At 41.0% G+C, this 21,448-nt stretch overlaps 1 protein-coding gene across 2 annotated transcripts in view; it reads left to right on the forward strand.

Annotated features, from left to right (window-relative positions):
* STK32B (serine/threonine kinase 32B) overlaps positions 1-21,448 on the forward strand; it is a 380,744-nt gene that overhangs the window by 321,013 nt on the left and 38,283 nt on the right. Inside the window, exon 6 of one of the 2 annotated variants that reach the window (XM_035005327.1) lies at positions 3,575-3,664. The exons of the other annotated variant lie outside the window; for it this stretch is intronic. Coding sequence (XP_034861218.1) covers positions 3,575-3,664 — 90 coding nt within the window. The remainder of the gene's footprint in view (positions 1-3,574; positions 3,665-21,448) is intronic. 2 annotated transcript variants of the gene reach the window in all.

Below are 21,448 nucleotides of genomic sequence, written 5' to 3' on the forward strand. Positions count from 1 at the left end.
ATAAATTAGGGTGCCTGGGTGGCTCAGTTGGTTAAGCGACTGCCTTCGGCTCAGGTCATGATCCTGGAGTCCCGGGATTGAGTCCCACATCGGGATCCCTGCTCAGCAGGGAGTCTGCTTCTCCCTCTGACCCTCCCCCCTCTCATGCTCTCTCTCTATCTCATTCTCTCTCTCAAATAAATAAATAAAATCTTTAAAAAAAAAAAAAGTACCATAAATTGGGCACCTGGGTGGCTCAGTCGGTTAAGTGTCTGCCTTTGACTCAGGTCATTACCCCAGAGTCCTGGGATCAAACCCCACATGGGGCTCCTTGCTCAGCGGGAAGCCTACTTCTCCCTCTCCCTCTGCCTGCCACTCCCCCTGCTTGTGCTCGCTCTTTCTCTGTCAAATAAATAAATAAAATATTTTTAAAAATTTAAAAATAATAATAAAGTACCATAAATTATAATTGTTTGAACATAGTATACAAACCCTCTGACTCTGCAATCCCACTTCTAGGGATTTATTCAGTTAAAATGGAAGTACCAATATGTAACAATGTGCTCAAGAATGCTATTACTGATCCAATAACAAGACAAACACATAGGCAACCAACACTGGAAACAACCTGAATGCCATATAGGATCATTGTTGAATAAAATGTGATATGACAATACTATGGAATACTTTGCAGCTATGGGGCCACAGTTTCTTATTTGAAACTCTTGGGGCCAGATAGGTTTTCATACCTCAAATTTCTCAGATTTAAAGTTAAATAATATATATCTTAGTAATATGAAAATAATATTCTAATAGATAATAATATTTAAAAACAACATATACTAAATATCATGTAAAACCTCCATAGGGGTTAAATGAATCACCAAGGGGAACCACTGTGTAATCAAATCTATTAATATTTTTCTATCAAAACATGAATATTCCCCCTACGTGGAATAAATAGAACAATGAAGACAAGTTCCAGGTCAAGTTTTATCACCAAATAAATTACCAAAATAATTGGATTTCTTTAGCATGGAGGACAAGGGATAATGGCACTTGTAGATAGACCTATGTATACTGACGTGGGAAAATGTCGTGATACAGGGCTAAATGCAGAAGTAACTTCTGGAACGACCCATGGAGTATGATCTCATTATTGGAAGGACAAACCACGTCCCAACCTATGTGGATACATGTATGCATAAGCAAAGGGAGAAATGACAGAGAGCCAAGTTACTTAGTAGGGTTACAAGTGCAAGTGGGGGGAGCCATCAGGGGGTTGAAAGGAGTGACTCAAATACACGTTTGTCGTCTTTGACTTATTATAATCAGCTGGCATTACTTTCATAATGCAAATACTAATTTTTTTAAGGACAGGGAGAAATGAAGGAAAACCAAAGAAAAGCCATATTGGAGGGTCTCCAGATCCTCGCAGTGTGGTGGCTGCACTTGACATACAGGTGTGGATGCAGAGGGGACTGAGACCCTCCCATGCCTCACAGTATTAGAAGTGGGGACTGTGAGGGTGCCGGGGGCAGACTGGCGCTGGCTGGAGACAATGGGATCTGAGCCACACCTGGGCAGGATAATACCGGTAGGAGCAAACACTTAACAAGAAGCCTCCCTACTTCTTGTGTGCCAGTCGCTCTAACCATTTTATGTATATGAATCCCTGGCTCCTCCCAAACGCTCTCTCAGATGGGTACTTTGTTAGTATCACTCCTACTTTACAGATGAGGAAAATAAGTTATTTGCCCAAGCTCAGACAGCTAATCACGACAAAGCTGAGACCCAAGCCAAGTCAGTGTGACTCAAGAGTCTGTGCACCCAGCTGCTAGGCTGCACAGCCTCTTGGGGGTTAGGACTGTGTGGGTGCTGGTCCTGGCCCCAGAGGCTGCAGCAGGTGCATCTGCTCTAGGGATGCTCCCTGGGTGGACACACTCTGCATCTGGCCAGAAAGGGTTCCCAGCAAGGGTCTGGCTGGATGACTTAGGCTTCACCCACAAGCACCCGAAGCGTATTGCAGATCATCACTGAGTATCTCACCGCTGCCTCCCACCCGGGGGCTCTGGACAGAGTGCCTGACAGAAGCTTGCCCACACATCAGTGCTGGCAGCTGAGCCTGAGATTTGGGATTTGCGTGAAACCGCTGGTGCTTTTGCTGTCCACTGTGGCTGATCCTATCAAGTGCACCTGTCCCATGGGCCTCACTGCACCTGCTCTAGCAGGTGTCTGTCCATCTCATGGAGGTGCCCTCCAGACCCTCCCAATGTCAGTTTTGTGTATGCAAGCCACCTGTGTATTTAAGTCCCAGCCTCTTAAGCGCAGCTTTCAGATGTGAAAATCCAACCATTTTCCCATGATGTGAGGACAAAGAGAGAAAGTGATTGCATTTATAGCTAGTATTCAAGGGTCTCAGGGTTGGCTCCTTTTATGTACCAAGTTCCCCAGAAGGCCAGTACCAACTGTCAGGATGTCACTCCCTCCCTCTCACCCGTCTTCCTTCCCTGCTTCTCTTTATCTCTTGTCTCCTTCTTCCTCTGTCCCTCCTACTTCCTTCTCAGGTTTCTTGAACACTTATGTGCAGGGGCACCCAGCCTATCCATGTCCCATCTGCTACCATTACTTTAAGCTGAATGGAAGGTGGTCTCAATCCCCCAGCCCTCTCCCCCCAGGATTCCTCGGGTACAGAACTAAGGCCCCCACTGACCATAGCAGACAAACAGTGGAACAAGAATGTCTTCTGGGCATGAAAATCCTCTCTCCACCCTTCTTCCCCCACCATGGCCACTCAGCTTCCAGAGCAAGGCAGTCTGGACTCACCCCTCTCCTCTATTTGCCATGAGCTTTTACTCTCCTGAGTCGGTGCCTCCAAAATTTAATCCACAAAATTTTTTATCAATTATCAATATTTTTACTTACTTACAAGTAATATGCATGTGCCACCAAAAAATTCACATCATAGAACTTGCACATAACATAGCCATTTTTAGTGTGGGTGTGTTCGTGTATATATATTCAAGTTCTACCCCCTTAGCAAATTGCAATTATACAATACAGTGCTGTCAACTGTGTCTCCACATTATACATTAAATCCTCAAACCTTATTCATCTTACAGCTGAGAGTTTGTGCCTTTGACTAAACTCTCCTTCTTCCTCCCACCCCCCAGCCCGTGGCAACCACTTTTCTAGTCTCTGCTTCTATGAGCTTTTTTTTAGATTCCATATATAAGTGATACATGCAGTATCTGCCTTTCTCCACCTGGCTTATTTCACTTAGCATGATATTCTCAAGGTCCATCCATGTTGTCAAAAACAGCAGGAGGTCCTTCTCTCTGGTGGCTGCATAATATTCCATTGTATATATGGACACATTCATTGATGGACACTTAGGTTGTCCTAAGTTTGGCTACTGTGAATAATGCGGCAAAACTAGGCATTTTCCAAGTATTAGATAAAATACTATTATAAGTAGAAGTTCTGCTACGTTCTTCTTGCACCCACCATAGAGCCCACAGCTTTAAATCGACAAGGAGCTGGCCCCGCTGCCTGTAGCCCTTGCTAACTGGGGTTTCTGTTTCTCTATCTCCAGGACATGTTCACATCACAGATTTCAACATAGCAACGATCGTGAAAGGAGCAGAAAAGGCTTCCTCCATGGCCGGGACCAAGCCCTACATGGGTGAGTGTTCCAGGCCCCTTTGAGGTGCCATAGGCCCAGTGCCTGAGGCCTCAGCGTTCCAGTCCTTCTCCCTCACACCATGCCCCAGTCATCCCCAGTATGTGCTGGGCTCTCTCACACTTTATCCTTGCTGTCCTCTCTGCCAGGAAGACCTTCTCCTTCTGTGATTTCCAGAGAACTCCTACCTAGCTTGAAAGCCTTGCTTCAGGCTTGGGAAAAAAACACACAAACAAAAACAAACAAAACCATATTTTCTTTTTTTATTAATGTCCAGTGTGGCCAGAATATAACTTTGGTCTTGGTCATTTGGGGTCTATATTCTTAGGTACACAGTGCTTTTCCAATGTGTATTTTCAGGTTGGTTTTTCCTAAGAACCTCTGATGGAAGTTATCATTTTTAGAAGCATTCCATTCCCTTACTTTGGTTTTCTCTAAGGACACCTATTATCTGAATGTGAAGTCTTTATAAATTTTCAATATTTGTTATTTTCAAATCTTTTGTATCCTTTCCTTTATCTGTTTAAAATCTTTCCCATTTTTCTCTTTCTCTTTCTTTTAAAGATTACCTGTTGTGTTTATTTGCTTTGTATGCTTTCTAGTGAAATATTTATTACTAAAATAATTTCCCCTCTATTTCTAATTTTTCCCCTGAGTTCTCTTGCCTGATTTATGAGTTTTTTAATTCCACTTTATGTTCTTTCATGTCTTGTATAATTTTTTAATGTCTATATTAAATCTCAACTCTTAATGTCTATATTAATTATTGATTATAACAAAGCAAGTCAAAACTTAGTGACTTATACCGTGTTCACAGATGGGAAGAATTGACATTGTTCAAATGTCCGTACTACCCAAAGCAATTCACAGATTCGATGTAATCCCTATCAAAATACCAATTGCATTTTTCACAGTAAAAGAAATAATTCTAAAGTTTGCATAGAATCACAAAAGACTCCTGAATAGCCAAAGCAATCTTGAAAAAGAAGAAGGAAACTGGAGATACCACATTTCCAGATTTCAAGATTTACTGCAAAACTGTAGTGATCAAAACCATATGGGATGGCACAAAAACAGACATATAGATCAGTGGGACAGAATAGAGAGCCCAGAAATAAACCCATGCATATATGGTCAATTCACCTATGACAAAGGAGACAAGAATATGCAATGGGAAAATGACAGTCTCATTAACAAATGGTGCTGGGAAAACTGGACAGCCACGTACATGCAAAAGAATGAAACAGGACCACTTTCTTACAGCATGCACAAAAATAAACTCAAAATGGATTAAGACCCTAAATGTGAGACCTAAAACCATAGAACTCCTGAAAGAGAGCACAGGCAGAGAGACATCGGCTGTAGCAACATTTTTCTAGATTTGTCTCCTTTGGCAAGGGAAATAAGGCCAAATTAAACTACTGGAACTACATCAAAATAAAAAGCTTCTGCACAGTGAAAGAAACAAAAAGACAACCTACTGAATAGAAGACATTTGCAAGTGACATATCCGATAAAGGGTTAGTATCCAAAATATATAAAGAACTTATACAACTCAACACCAAAATACTAGTAACAATAATACAATTTAAAAATGGGCAGAGAATCTGAATAGAGATTTTTCCAAAAAAGACATACAGCTGGCCAACAGCACATGAGAAGGTGCTCAACATCACTCATCATCAGGGAAATGCAAATCAAAACCACAGTGAGATGTTACCTTCTACCTGAAGAATGGGTAGTACCAAAAAGACAAGAAACAACAGGTGTTGGTGAGGATGTGGAAAAAGAAAGGAACCCTCAAGCACTGTTGGTGGGAATGCACCCTGGTGCAGCCACTGTGGAAAACAGTATGGAGATTCCTCAAAAAATTGAAAATAGAAATACCCTATGACCTAGTAATTCCACTACTGGATATTTACTCAAAGAAAATGAGAACAGTAATTTGAAATGCATTGTGTATGCATCCCTGCATGTATTGCAACATTATTTACAATAGCCAAGATACAGAAGCAACCTAAGTGTCCATCGATAGAGGAATGGATAAAGAAGATGTGGTGTATATACACAGTGGAATATCAGTCATAAAAAAGAATGAGATCTCAACATTTGTGACAACATGGATGAACCTAGAGGATATTTTGCTAAGTGAAATAAGTCATACAGAAAAAGACAAATACCGTATGATTTCACTCATATGTGGAATCTAAAAAACAAACAAATGAACAAACAAAAGGCAAAAACAGACCTATAATACAGAGAACAAACCGATGGCTACCAGAGGAGAGGGGGCAGGGGCATGGGAAAAGTGGGTGAAGGGGAGTGGGAGGTGCACACTTCCAGTTAGGGAATAAATGAGTCATGGGATGAAAGGCACTGCACAGGGAATATAGTCAGTGGTACGGTAATAGTGTTGTGTGGTGACAGATGGCAGCTACAGTTGTGAGCAGAACATCACTAAGTTGAACACCTGAAACTAATGTAACATTGTGTGTCAACTATAAAACTTATAAAAAATAAGTTTGGAGATAGTAAATGAACATTTTTTTTTATTTAAATTCAATTAGCCAACATATAGTACATCATTAGTTTTTGATGGAGTGTTCAATGATGCATTAGTTGTGTAAATGAACATTGTTTTAAAAAAACCCTTAGTGGCTTAGAACAGCGACAATGTACTATTTCTCACAATCTACCATTTGACTGAGTGGTTCCTCTGCTGGTTTAGGCTGGGCTCATCCATCCACCTGGTGGGTCCGCTGGGGGCTGGGCTCAGCGAGGACAGCTGAGTGGAATGGGTCTTTCTCTACATGGTCTTTCATCATCACAGGGACTACAGTGAGCTTGCTCTCATGGTGTCAGTAGTTTCAAGGAGAACCCAGTTCCCACATGCTTATCAAGCTTCTTCTTGCTTCACATTTCCTGATGTCCAGTTGGCCAAAGCAAGTCACGTGACCGAGACCAGAGACCATGTGGGAGGGGACTGCGGGAGTTGGGGGGATGGATACCAGAAGGCCTGATTCATCTGGAAACCATTAAAGAAACAACCCACCTGGCAGGTTACAGTTTTTCCCTGTTTTTTGGGGGGGGGGGGAAACACATCTTTCTGATTAATCATCATTGTAAAGTATGTTATTCTGCTCTTTGTTTTCCTTCCTCTTATGATAAGTTTGCATGGAATTTGACTTTGATACTCTGTTTCTTTCTTTTTTTTTTTTCTAGTTTTTAGATTTAGAAATTAGTTTTCCTGAACTTTTGGAAGATGATGTTGTTCAGGGTAGCTTTTCTAACTGAACTTCTTCTGTTGTTTTCATGAAGTGTCAAAATCCAAGGCAGCTTGCTATGTGGGATTTCCTGGTTCATTCTACTTGCCTACTTTTATTTTTTTATTTTTAAAGACTTTATTTGTCAGAGAGAGCACAAGCAGGGGGGAACAGCAGAGGGAGAGGGAGAAGCAAGCTCCCTGCTGAGCAAGGAGCCTGATGTGGGACTTGATCCCAGGATCCTGGGATCATGACTGGAGCTGGCAGATGCTTAACCGACTAAGCCACCCAGCACCCTACTTGCCTACTTTTAGCTAGAGCTTTTATTTCTTTTATCTGTAGGGTCCCCATCCTGCTCAGTTTTAGTTCTACTTCCAACAGTTTCTCCTTGGGGCTCCTTCTAGAAGGGAGCTCCAGCTGGAGGATGACAGAGATTTGGGGTTCCAGACTGACCTGCTCCTGCAGAGCTTACCAAGGGCCCCTTCACCCACCTGACACTGGAGTGGACAAACTCCTCCAGGTTTTAGCCACTGTTCCCCAGCTAGCCAGCTGGGCCCCCCCCCCCCCCGTAAATACCTGCTGGCTGTCTTGCACCTCTCTGTTCTTTGGTCCATCATATGCTGCCTTGTTTCTTCTCTGTGTTTCCTTCTCTACAGAAATCACTCCCATGGGAGTCTTGTCACTGTTGCTGGTTTGTTCCCACGCACTTACATTTTGGGGCTTGTGGGGGGACAATTTAGTTTTATAGTAAGTGTTCCTCATGGGTTTTGACTTAGCTATTCATCTGCTCTGTCAGTTTATGTGTGTTGATCTGTAGAGATTCAAAAACCATGTCGTCACCTCCCAGAATTCACTACGTGTGTCACTCATCTCTTATTTACTAAATAAATGAAATAAATGAAGTTTGGCCACAAGTCATAGTAAAAATAGTACTTCTTAGTATTTGCTATGTGCTCAGCCCTTGAACTAAGTTCTTTCCATCCACAGCTTTATCTAATGCTGACAAACTTGGAGCGGGCACAATTATTTCTTCCCACTTTAGAGCTGAGGAAACAAGCTAAGGGGGCGTGAGGGACCCACCCAGGCAGATGTTGGTGACAAGAGTCAGACTCAGGTCAGCATGGATACCACAAGGTATGCATACAAATGAATCTGTTCCCTTGAGATAGTCCCCTTGGGATGCTGGATATTTATACCAATAAGGCCTTCACAGTTGAAGGTCTTTCTGCAATCCCTTTCCAGAAGGTTCCAGAGCTTAGGCCAGTCCATCCAAGGAGACACTGACTTGACAAATGGGTGCGAGAATGGGATGAAAGGGGTGTTAAGGCTGCTGCCCAGGCTTCCGGTGGAGGTGTGTGGGGAGCACAGCAGGGGCTGCAGGCGGGTGGGGTTCCAGGAGTCCCAAGTTTGAATTTGAGGTGTCTCTGGGAGGTACTATCCAGGCTTCTGGAGTGATGTGGACAGCATCCGTGGACTGGGGAGTTACCAACGCTGAGATGCAGGAAAGCCAAGGTAGGGACAGAATCCCCCAGGGAGGATGCAGGAGAGAAGAGCACCAAACCTAAGGCCCAGGGGACACTGCCAGGAGGAGCACATAGAACTGAAGGAACCATCGTCTGCAGAAGGGCAGTGAGGAGAGAAAGATGACATGGAGAGAAGCAGCTCCCATTTGGATCTGCCTCCATAACCTTATAAAGTTAGTTCTGACTTCCTTTAGGCTGTTCCCAAAAAGCAGATCCATCTCCAGGAATATAGAGCCCCGACCACTGGAGAAATGTAAGGCGGTATTATACCAACCCTTTCTTTCCTGCCCCTGCCCCGCCACCATGCAGAGCAGCCTTGCCCATCACCTCCGCAGAGACTCCACCGGGCCTTCCCCTGTCTCATTCCCTGGCTTCCCACTGATGTCCTGGCTCTCAGCCTCTGGAAAAGCAGACCAGTGGTGACCCAGCTGGCCATTCTCCACAGTGGCCCCACCACCAAGAAGGAGAGGAAAACCAACATGTATTGTGACCCTGCTGCATGTTTGTCATTGCCTGCAATCCTCAGAAGACCCACATGCAGCTGCTACTTCTCTCCATTTTATCTGTGAGGAAGCTGAGGTCCATGGGGGTTAATTAAGCTGCCCAGAGTTACCCAGCTCCATGTCTACATGGATCCAAAGTCCATGCTTTGGCCACTATACCAAGCTGCCTTTCGACACTGAGTTCCTGTGTCATAAAGCTGTTATTTCTCAGACAAGAAAAACATTTATTGTCCCAAGTGTATGTAGGATTTGAGACTCCTGGTGTCCTTCTATTTAGAGGAGCTTCAGTCCTGAATTAATAAACAGGGGCACAGGAGAGATTTTTATGGGATTTAGCAGGCACCAAATGGATATATTTTCAAACACCATGGAGGTTGACAGTACCAGGCAGTGGGAGTTTATTGGGGAAGACAGGATGAGGGAGGGCTCTCTCAGTAAATTCAAATCCTACAGCTCCCAGGGCTGTAAACTCCTGAGGTCAAGTGTCAGGTTTGTCGATTTTGTTCACTTGTACTGTTCAGTTCAAAGGCCCAATAACAAGCTCCCAGAATGTTCCAAACACAGATTCAGAGAACAGGCTGATGAGTAAGCTCCCAGAGGTTGCTCATGAAGGATGATCCTGGAAGAAATATTTGCATAGAACTGAATTTTCATTAATTAAAGAGCAGATGGAATTCACAATCAGAGAAAAAAAGAAACCCCTCTGAACTGTGCCCGATTAGAAGTCAGAAATATTCCAGCAGCCACCCTGGGCTTCAGAGTTTATTCATCGGCGGTGAGGTAAAGAGTTGAGCATTCATTCAGCAAATATTTATGGGACGTTTAGAAGATGAAGGGCTCGGAGTCAGGCACTGGGGCTCAGAGGGGAGTGATGCTCTCTGGGCCCTCGAGGGCTCACCGTCTAGAGGGGCAGGCAGATGTGAACAAGACACTGTCGAGACGGATTCCTGGAGAAGGTGATGGTCTGAGTTAGACTCTGAGGGTGTGCTCAGAGTTTGCCTGTTGGGTAAGGATGAGGAGACAACATTGCAGGCAGAGGCATCAGCCAGGGAGGAGGTGCAGGGGAGGCAACAGCATGGTGTGTTGGGGGACAGTTGCAGTTCCATTTCTTCTATGGATAGAACAAGATGGGGTGGGGAGGGAGGAAAGAGATAGGCCAAAACATGAGGGTCTTGGATGCCGTAGTAAAGGGCCTGAGGAGCCAGCCGAAAGTCAGGAGAGGGTCCAGGTGAAGCGTCGCCTTCAGCATGGGGCAGTTTGGGTGTCTCACTTAGTGGCTGCCTGAACTTGGGCCCATCTCATTACCTGACATAATGCACATAAAGTGCTCAACATGATGAATGCTCAGAAAGTTTGGCTGCCAAACCACGTGACCTAACAGTTTTCTCATCTGAGAAATGGGATTAGCGATGATGCAATCTGCCTTAGTCGGTTGTCTGTGAGGATTTCATGGCATGGATATGGAAGGTACATAACATAATCTCCGACAAATGGTAGATGCACAGATCTGGGAGCTGATAGTATTGTTGTTATTGTTGCCATGGTTATGATTTAGACAGTTGATTATTTGGTACCTGCTTAGCATTGGGAATCCAGGGCCTGGATTGGGAACTCCCTTGCCTTATGGCACTCACAGTCCAGCAGGGAAAACAGACCCTAAACAGCTGGTTCATTATAGGAGCTGGGTTGGCTGGAGGATGCTGGGTGCACTGGGGGATCACGGGGCTGGTGCCTTGTCTGATTTCACCCAATATTAGTTCCCTTCCCTAGGGGGCTGTAGTGAGCAGACAAGGGTGGTTGCCGAGCCATCATAATGATGCTAGTATGTTCCTTATTGAAATGATCAAGGCTAGTGACGTTTTCTGCTCCCTGCACCAGAGGAAGCGAGAGAGCCAGCATTCAGACCCAGGCCAGTGAGGCTGCAGTGCCCAATATCTTTCCTGAGAACCTGTCATTCAGTCCTTCATTCATTTCTCCATCCATCCATCTATCCATTCATCCATCCATCCATCCTCACAAATCTATTGAGTACCTTTTATGTGCCAGGTAATGTCCTATGGCCCCCAAATACATCTGTGAACAAACAGATAATTTTCCTGCACTCATTGGTTTGGCTATTTATAAGGTAGACAATCACCTTAAAAATCCACAACTCATAAATATATAGTTTGAGATGTTTATTTTTGAGTGACAATTTTCCTGCAGTAAAATGCATTCTTTTAGTGCACAGTTCTATGAATTTGGACAAACACAGTCATGTAAGCACTACCGCAATGAAAGTATTGAACCGTTCCATCACCCCCAAGATTCTCTCATCCCAGTCCCTAGCAACCAGTGATCGGTTCAGACTATTCCAGAGAGTCATAGAAAGGGAGTCATATTGTCTATAGCCTTTTGAATCTGGGTTTTTTTCACTTTGAATGATGCATTTGAGATTTACTCATATTGTATCAGTAGCTTTCCCTTTGATTGGTAAGTAGAACTCTATTGGATGAGTAGACGCAATGAGTTCATCCATTCACTAGCTGAAGGACACTTGAGTTGTTTCCAGTTGTACATAATTATGAATAAGGCCCTATAAACATTGCTTTCAGGTTTTCATACGAACTTAAGTTTCCACTTCTCCAGAATGATTACCTAGAAGTGGGATTGTTGGGTCATATGGCAAGCATATGTTGAACTTTCCGGGAAACTGACAAACTGTTATCCAGGATGATTGGACCATTTTATATCCCCACAATTAATGCATGAGCGTTCTGGCTTCTCTGCATCCTCACCAGTATAGGGTATTGCCCTGAGGTTATTGCTCTTCTTATCGGCCTATCTAATAGGTAGGGAATAGTTTTATTTTGCAAGTCCCTAATGACTAATGGTGTGCTACATATTTTCATTTGCTTATTTGCCATCCATTTACCTTCTTTATGAAAGTGTCTACTCAAATCATTTGGTCATTAATGATTTTTATTAATCAAGCTTTGAGAATTCTTTATATATCCTGGAAATAAGTCCTTCATCTGCTGAGTGTTTTGCAAAAATTTTGGCCAGTCAGTGGTTTGTCTTCCTATTGCCATAATAGAATCTTTTTAGAAGCAGAAGTTTTAAATTTTGATGAAGTCCAATTTTTTAAAAGATTTTATTTCTAGATCATGTCTTTGATGTCATATCTAAACATCTTTTCCTCACATGAGTTCACAATGATTATTTTCCTTTGTTTTCCTGTAAAAGTTTTATACTTTTGGATTTTACATTTAAAGCTACATGCATTTTTAATTTAGTTCTTAATGTGGCATGAGGCGTGAATCAAGCTTTATTTATTTGCAAAGAACTGTCCAATTGCTCCAGCACCCTTTGTTGAAAAGACTGTTCTTTTTCCACTGCATTGCCTTTGCAACCTTGTCAAAACTCAATTGACCATAAATGTGTGGGTCTATTTCTGGATTTTTTTTTTCTGTTCCATTGGTCTATTTGTTTAGGTTCTACCTGATATCATACTTTTCCAATAATATTTTGCAATAATACTTGAAATCAGGTATGGAGAGTCTTCCAATGCTTTTTTTTTCTTTTCAAAAGTATTTTAGCTCTTCTAGAGCTTTTCTCTTTTCACTGAAACCTGAGAATCCACTTGTTAATTTCTACAGAAAAAAATTCTGGATTTTTGTTAGGATCGAGCTGAATCTGTAGATAAGTTTAGATAGAAATGGCACCCTAACAATGTGGAATCTTCCAATCACAGAATATCTTTCCATATATTTAGGGCATCTTGGATTCTCTCATCAGCATTATATAGTTTTCAGCATACAGATTTTGCACATATTTTGTAACACTTGATACCTAAGTATCTTACAGATTTTTGATACTATCTAAATATCACTTAAAAAAAAATAGTTACCATCTTCTTCATCTGTTCCTCAGCAAATGGACACTTAGGCTGTTTCCATAATTTGGCTATTGTAGATAAACATTGAGGTGCATGTAAGATGTGCATGTAAGATATCACATGATATAGATATAGATATAGATATGATATAGATATATGTTTTTTGTACTTACTCTTTATCAGGTTAAGGAAGTTTCCATGTATTCCCAATTTTCTGAGGGATTTTTTAAAAATCATAAATGCATGTTGGATTTTGTGAAATATCTTTTCTCAATCTATTGAGATAATCATATGGTTTCTCTTCCATAATCTGTTGAAATACATTGATTGATTTTGGAAGTTTGAACTTCCTCATATTTCCAGAATAAATCTCATTTGGTCATAATGTATTTTCCTTTTAAAATAATGCTGGAATCAATTTGCTAATACCTCATTTACAATATTTACCTCCAGGTTAATGAGGAACATTTTAGTTTTCTTTTTCTTGTAACATCTTTGTGTAATTTTGGTACCAGAGTAATGCTGGCATTGTGAGTTGGGAAATAGTCCCTCCTCTTCTAGTTTCTGGAAAAATTCATGTAGAGTTGGTATTATTTCTAGCATCTGTTTGGTAGAATTGGCCAGTGAAGGTATTTTCCTGTGAAGAACTCTAGTGAGGACCTGGGGTTCTTAACAGGAAGCTTTTTAACTATGAATCTGATTCCTTTAATAGACATGGGTCTATTCTATTTATCTAATTTTCATTAAGTCAGAAGAAGTAAATACATATTCGGTAGGAATTGGTCATTTATGTCTTCCAAGAAATTTCTCTGTGTCATGTAAACTTGCAAATATTTGGGTTTATTGTTATTTGTAATATCCCCTTGTTACCTTTTTAATGAGTGTTGATTATGCAGTGATGTCTCCTCTTTCATTCCTGATTTGGTCATTTGTGTTTGCTCTATGATTTTTCCTGATAATTTTGGCTAGAGGTTTATCAAAGGGCTCATCTTTTTAAAGAACCAGTTTTTAGTTTCATTGATTTTCTCTGTTTTATTGATTTCTGCTCTGATCTTTATTACTTTCTTCTGTTTGCTTTGAGTTTAATTTGTTCTCATTCTAGTTTATTAAGATGGAAATATAAATTATTGATTTGAGTCTTGTCTTTCTCCAATATGAGCATTTAATGCTCTGTCAATTCTGTCCTAAGTCCAGCCTTGGCTATATTCCACAAATGTGGATGTATTATGTTTTCATTCTCATTCAGTTACAAACACTTTCCAACTTCCCTGTGACTCACTCTTTCACCCATGGGTGATTTAGATGTCTACTTCATAATTTTCAACAATATTTGGGAGTTTGCTATCCATCTTTCTGTTGTTGATGTCCAGCTTAATTCTGTGATGGTCAGAGAAATCCCTTATATGATTTTCTTTTCTATTTTTTTAATTGGTAAAGTTTGTTTTATGGTCTAGATATGGTCTATCTTGGTGAATATTCCATGTTCTTATGCAGAGAATGTGTATGCTCTTCTTTGGTCATATCTCCTATAAATATCAATTAGATCCTAAATATTCTTATTGGTTTTCTGTCTACTTGTTATATCAGTTACTAAGAGAAGTGTGTTGAAATCCCCAACTATAATTGTGAATTAGTCTATATTTCTTTGCATTACAGTTTTGTCTCATGTATTTTGATGTTCTGCTGTAAGGTGTGTACATTTTTAGGATTATTACATCTTCTCGGTAAATTGCTGCATGTATCATTATATAATATCCCTCTTGTTCCTTGTTCTGAATTCTACTTTGTGTGATATTAATATAGCCACTTCAGCTTTCTTTTGTTAATGTTTGCATGGTACTTCCAATGGTGTGCTGGTAAATATTTAATGATTAGATCTCTGGTAAAAAAAAAAAAAAAAAAGAAAAGAAAAGAAAAAAAGGAGTGGAAGAGGAGGAGGAGGAGAAGGAGAAGAAGAAGAAGAGCACTGATTTGTAGATTCTGCTGATTTTTGTGATGTAAGTCCACCCACCATGGCTGACTTCACGTTATCAGTGTGATATCATCAAACACAGAGGAGGGGAGAGATGAGCTAATATGTCTTTTCCAGCATGCCCCTGATTATATCTTTTTCCATCCATTCATTTTTAACCTCTATCTTTATATTTTAAATACATGTCATGTAGGCAGTCTTTTTTATCCATCTAATAATCTCTGCCTTCCCATTGATATTTAGACCATTTATATTTAATATAATTATTGATATGGTTGGATTACATTCTATCACCTTGCTTTCCTTCTCTTTGACCCATTTGTTCTTTGTTCATTTGCTGCTCTTCTTCTGCTTTATTTTGGATTACTTGATCATTATATTCCACTTTAACTCCCGTACTGGGTTAGTATTTATACCTCTTTTTAAAAAATATAGTTTAGAGGTTGCCCTATATTTGTAATATACATTATCAATTAATCAGAATCTACCTTGAAATCATACCATTTCATGTATAATGTAAGAATCTTAGAATAATGTACTCCCAGTTCCTCCCACCCATCTTTTGTTTTATTGTGCTGTAGATACATAATTAATTGATTTTATTTTTACTTCAAACAGTCAGTTATATTTTACAGTGGTTAGAAATAAGAAAAATTGATTTGATATTTACCTTCCTTATTCCCATTTCCAATATTTTTTATTTCTTTGTGCAGCTTCAGTTTCTATAGGGTATCATATTCATTTTACCTGAAGGGCTTGCTTCAAAAATTCTTGTAGTGAAAGCCTAGTGGTAGTGAACTCCTTCATTCTTTTGTTTGTTGGAAAAAGTCTTCATTTGCTTACATTTTAAAAAGAGATTGTATTGTGACTAACATAATAAAATTAAATTAAAAAATAAATAAAACAAACTCAAAAACAATCAAAATAAAAAGAGATGTTAACAGAATTCTGGATTCACAGGTTTTTTTTTCTCTTTCAGCACTTAAGTATGTCACTCTATTGCTTATGGCAATGTTTCTAACAACAAATTTACTACAATTCTTTGGTTTTAGATATGATGTGCCTAGGTGTGCTGTTTTGTTATCCTTTTGTGTTTATCCTGGTTGGTGTTCTCTGAGCTTCTTGGATATGTGTGGTTTGATGACTCATAATTTTTTGGAAAATTCCTGGTCATTATCTGCAAATATTTCATATTTCTCCCTCTCTCTCATCTATTTCTGGAATTTCAATTATATATGTATTAGACCTTTCATATTTCCTCATAGCAATTGGATGCTCTGTTATTTTTTTTCTACTTTTTTCTCTTAGTGTTTCACTTTGAATAATTTTGTTTGACCTATCTTCAAATTCACTTCTTCTTTCCTTGGCAGTTTCAAGTCCTACTGAGGAGCCTGTTGGAGGCATACTTTATCTCTGGTGTTATGTTTGGTTTGTTTTTATTATTATTAGCTTTTCCGTCCAATTATTTTATAGATTCCATCCTTTGGTTGAAATCTCCATCTTTTAATGTGTACTGTCTATTTTTTCCACTAGAATATTTGAAATGTTTTAAATTCCTTGTCTGTTAGTTCTAACATCTGGTTCATATCCAAATATGCTTCTGTTGATTACTGTGTTTCTACTTGTTTTGTTTTGTTTTTTTTCTTTTTGTCATGTGTCTCATAACTTTTGGTTAAAGACTGAACATTTTGTGCAGGACAGTGTTTATGCCTGGAAATGGGCATGTCTCTCCCACTACTGTGCCTTTAGTGTTGTACGTGTATGGAAGAATGGAGTTAATCTAATCAGCAGTTGAGCTGAATCTGGGTTGGTATGATTATCCTCAATGTACTTCCTCTCAAGTTAGTGTTCCCTCAATGTTCCTGTTCCATCTCCAGCTTTAGTCTTTCCCCTTAGGCCTGTGCTTTAAAGAGGGTCTCCTGTTCCTTCTGTTCCCTGGCAGGAGACTTCTCTTTCTTGTTACTTGATACTTGGTCTGGTTGGGGTGGTAGGGGGGAGAGGAGAACATGTTCCCTGTTGTCTTGGCTCAGCCAGTCTTAGGTGGGTTCTGTGTCATCCATGGTCTTGTCTTGGGGGTGGGTCTTTCTCGTTGATCCTGTGTCTCTCCCAGCAATGGGAAACCATGAATTGTCTGAGCCCAGGATAATTTTTTTGTCCCTTTCCCAGGGGTAGAGATTTTATTTTTCTGTTCCTTGCCCCTCATGCTCAGTGAGTATTCACCTGTGCCCCTGTGGTCACAGAAATCTTCTGCCTTTCCTCCTTTAGCTCAAGGATTTTGACCCATAGGGGTATGGGGAGGTGGATCCAGGAAGGACTTTGGGCCCTCTTAAAGTAGTAGCTGCTCCCTTCCCCAAATCCCACATTAAGGCAAGCTTTCTACAGCCTCCTGCCTTCTCCTAGTCCTTTCATGAATTCACAGTGAGGTCAGCAGAGAAGAGCTGTGAGGAGGGGTGAATCCCCCTTGCATCTGGACAAACAGTGGTTCTATTCTCTCACTTAAGTCCGCATACAACCTTCAGCAATTCAATAAACATTTTAGCAGAAGTCTCTTACCCTCTTCTGTGGCATCCCTCTCTCCTTCCCATGCTATTCCCAAGATAAGCCAGTACTCACAGCCCTCTCTCTTCTCAGAGTAACTGTCTTTTCCTTAGACTTCAGACTAGTCAGATTTGAGAAAAATTACGGTTTTGTAGATGATCTAGATTTTTCTCATTGTTAGGTTGAGAGAGACCCTCTTTCCAACTCCTGCATTTTGAACAGAAGCAGAATTGTCTGAGGTCTTTGATATGATGGAAAAGAGAGATGAATTAAATTGGAGGGGTCAAAAGTAATTTTGCTGAGGAAGTAACTTTTCAGATAGGTCCTAAAGGATGAGTAAGTGCTGTGTAGTATAAAGGGATGTAAAAAGCTTTGCAAGAAGATAGAACTGCATTTGCCAAAGCCCTGAGGCAAAAAAGAGCTTTGTCACATAGAAAGAACCAAAAGAAAGCTAGTGTGGCCTGAGCAAAGTAGGCCAGGAGAATGAGTCTGCAGAAGCATGCAGGGCCAGATCATGCACTGCCTGAGTGCCACGTCCAAGCTTTTGGTTTCTATATATAGCAAGTTCACTGGGAAATTTTAAAGAGCATTAACTTTCAGGGTGCCTAGGTGGCTCAGTGGATTAAGCATCTCACTCTTGGTTTTGGCTCAGGTCATGATCTCAGTGTTATGAGATGGAGTCCCAAATCTGGCTCCCCATTCATCGGGAAGCCTGCTTGTGATTGTCTCACTCTCCCTCTGCCCCTCCCCCCACTCACATGTTCTCTCAAATAAATAAATATCATTAATTTTTTGATAAATAGAATATGGAATCCTTTAAGAGAGTGGCACTACATAAATGAACTTTTCTATCAGCATAACATCTATTAGATCCCCAATTTCACATATTGACTCTGTAAAATGCACTGAGTCTAACCCTGTGCTTCCAGTTAGAACACCATTCTCTAGGAAAACTTCCAAAGGCCTTTTTTTAATCTACTAGTTTAATCTGACATGTTTCGCATGAAGTCATTTTCTGGTCCTGGCGCATCATTTATGTCTACACCTCATCAGAGCTTCTGTATTTACTTACTGGCCAATGATACTTCTCCTCCTCTTCCTCTTCTCATGTAGACTCGTGAAGTCTAATGGTCAACCTCTGAATAGCATCTCACGTATTCTAATGAAACCAGTTTTCAGTTTCCATTAATGCTGCTTATGTCCCAGAAAGGCAGAAGTTATCAGACTGACACAGCAGTTTCATTTTGTCTCGGTGTAATATGTAAGCGTGTGACACTTGAGTTCATTTGGCTAGCTACAGAGCCAAAGAAATATAAATTACACCCAAGGGATCTAGACAGAAAGCCAGGCATGCTGCTTATCTCTGCTTTTCACAGCTTTTCAGCACACTTTAATGCAAAGAATTATGATGGAGCTCGTGAATCATTTGGGGAACAGGTACAACATGTACCTCTATGATCTGGGCTTTCATTTATGTGTGCATTTCATTGCTCATGCAATAATGAGTTGATATAATGGTAACTAGCTCACATCTGTTGAGAACTTGCTATGTGTCTGTCCCTGTACTCAATGCATCACATATGTTATCTCACTAGAGGGTAGGGGCTATTATTATTCCACAGAATATGACACTTATATAGGGATTAAGTGCTTGCCCAATGACAAATAGCCAGCAATGGTAGCCACTGAGATTTGAAGTTAGGTCTCTGTGACCAGCTTCTTTGCTGCTATGATGCATTGAGCATCTACTTCTAGATCAGCTTCATGCTAATCCTTGAGCCTCTGGGACTGACTAAGTCATATCCCTGCCCTCAAAGGGTTCACAGCCCAGTGATGAAGGTGGAAATGTATGCCATTAATTAAATTATAGCATGATCGGTGCTGCAAGGGAGGTACAGACCAGAACATAGATTGATGTACTTGGCCAGGAGAGGGGGGAAATGGGAATAGAGGAATAGCATGAGACTCCATGAACATTCCACAGGGGGAGTGAAATGTGGTCTGAGTCTTGAAGTAGGAGTAGGAGTCCATGAGTATAAAAAATAGGGTGAAAATTATCAGACAAGTCACAGAGAATTAAAAGTAAAGAGTATCCTACTTTTTTCAGTTGGCATAATGAGCTATATAATAAAGGCAGTACCCAAATGTGAGGTTGGAGCCAGTCTTTAGGAGTTCTTGTGCTAGGGCCTTTGAACTTTATTCTGTAGCAAATAGAAAAACTTGGAATGATTTTAATTATGTGATTTGAACACATGAATAATAACAATACAACAACAACAAAATTAAATAGCACTTACTGGCACTTAATATGGGCTCAATAAATACATACATAATTTCATTTTCTCTTCACAAGATTATATAGCAAATATTACTATTCCTTTTTGCAGATGAGGAAAGCTGAGATACAAATAAGAGGTGGAGTAGCTTGCCCAAGGCCATTATACCAATAAGCATGGGAGCTGAGGTTCATTTGCAGGCCTGAAAAATTCCTACATTCACACCTTTCACCCCTCTCTTTCACTGATTCTACTGATTCAGGTGGAGGTTAGAATGCCAGGCTGGAGTAAGTGAGAGGCCATGGTGTGTCCAGGCAGAGATGAAAGAGTAGGGAGGAAGTTTCTGGAAGAGGAAAATGAAAGTCTTGGGGCCAATCAAATGATCAAAAGCAGAGACTGAAGGAAGGTAGAGTCCAGGAGACTCCTCCATTCTGACTCGTGCAACCGAGCAGACGGTGGGCTGGGACTGAGACCCCAGGAGGAGGGCAGTTGGAGAGGGACGAGTTTGCTTGGGCAGGTTCAGTGTGCAGTGCCCATGGGACCGCTAGGTGGAGGTGTCCAGGAGGCAGCTGGATGCACAGATCTGGCCATGCTGCTGGCCAGGATGTACAAGCTGGAGACAGGGTCTTGCCATGAAGAAAGGACCAGCGGGCAGAACACCTGGGTTCTGTCCTAGCTGGGCTGGAAGTCACTGAACTCCTCCAAATGGATTTACCTCCCTCACCTAGAAAATGTAGGGGAGGGAGGAAATTACCATGAAGGTCCCCTCTAGGCTGAAACATGGTAATTCTATGTTCCCAGTCAAGGAGGCAATTACGTGTAGGAACAGATCCTGGAAGCCGGTCGTCGCCTTGTAGGCTAAACATTGACTAGCATGCCACCCTCCGCTGCAGCAATCAAAGCCTTCAGCAATATCCATAGAGATTAACCAGGAGGATCATAATTATAACTTAGGAGGTTATTGTATTCTTTTCATATTTTTAGTCTTGTGTGGTTAGCATAGGGTGGGCCAATCTCACCACATGCATATTTACATTTCCGGGGAAGGGGGGAGATGTTAGCGGGAGGTGAGGCTGATCTTCCAAGCCACTGGGCTGGGCTAGAGGAGCAGCCATAGGTTCCATGGCTCTGGAAGGCAGTCCAGTGTGTTAGCCCCGTGCGCTCACAAGGACTTATGGGGTGTGCAACACACACCAGACTCCGTGAAAGATCCTGGGGTTGTAGCAGGAAAGGACACAGGCGCCATCAAGGAATGTGATTCAAGAGCCAATTTCCATAGGCTTTTAAACCATTTTTATCAGTGTGCATGATCATGGTGATGAACCACTTAGTTATTTTTCTTTTGGGTTATGTTGAAACCCTAATTTCCTCCAATGTAGAATTCCTGGATCTTCATACATACTCTTGGCTTCAGTTCCAGTTGAATTAGCAGATTTAACACAATGACCTTATAGAGATTTTGGGATGTAAAACATAAATTATATATTGTGTGTGTGAAAATAAAAATAATTCATTATATATATTTATATTATATATTTATATTATATTATATATGTTTATAATGAATTATTTTTATTTCAGCATAAGCATGGTGTATTTTGGTGGAAAATGTCTGGATTTTGAAGGAGACGTGGTAGGATTCTGATCATCATTCTGAATGACCCCCGAGAAAGGGGCAGGGAGGGTTCAGATAAGGCACTGAGTCTCCCTGCTGCGTCATCCAGGCATGTAACTTGACTACTCCAAGCCTCAGCTTCCAAGATTGGAGATAATAATAACACTGCCTCACAAGGTCCTTCTGAGGATAAAATGAGTTAACACATGCAAAACTGTAG

The sequence above is a fragment of the Mirounga leonina genome, unplaced genomic scaffold, assembly GCF_011800145.1.
Source record: "Mirounga leonina isolate KUSES-001 unplaced genomic scaffold, KU_Mleo_1.0 Mir_129, whole genome shotgun sequence".
Taxonomy (NCBI): domain Eukaryota; kingdom Metazoa; phylum Chordata; class Mammalia; order Carnivora; family Phocidae; genus Mirounga; species Mirounga leonina.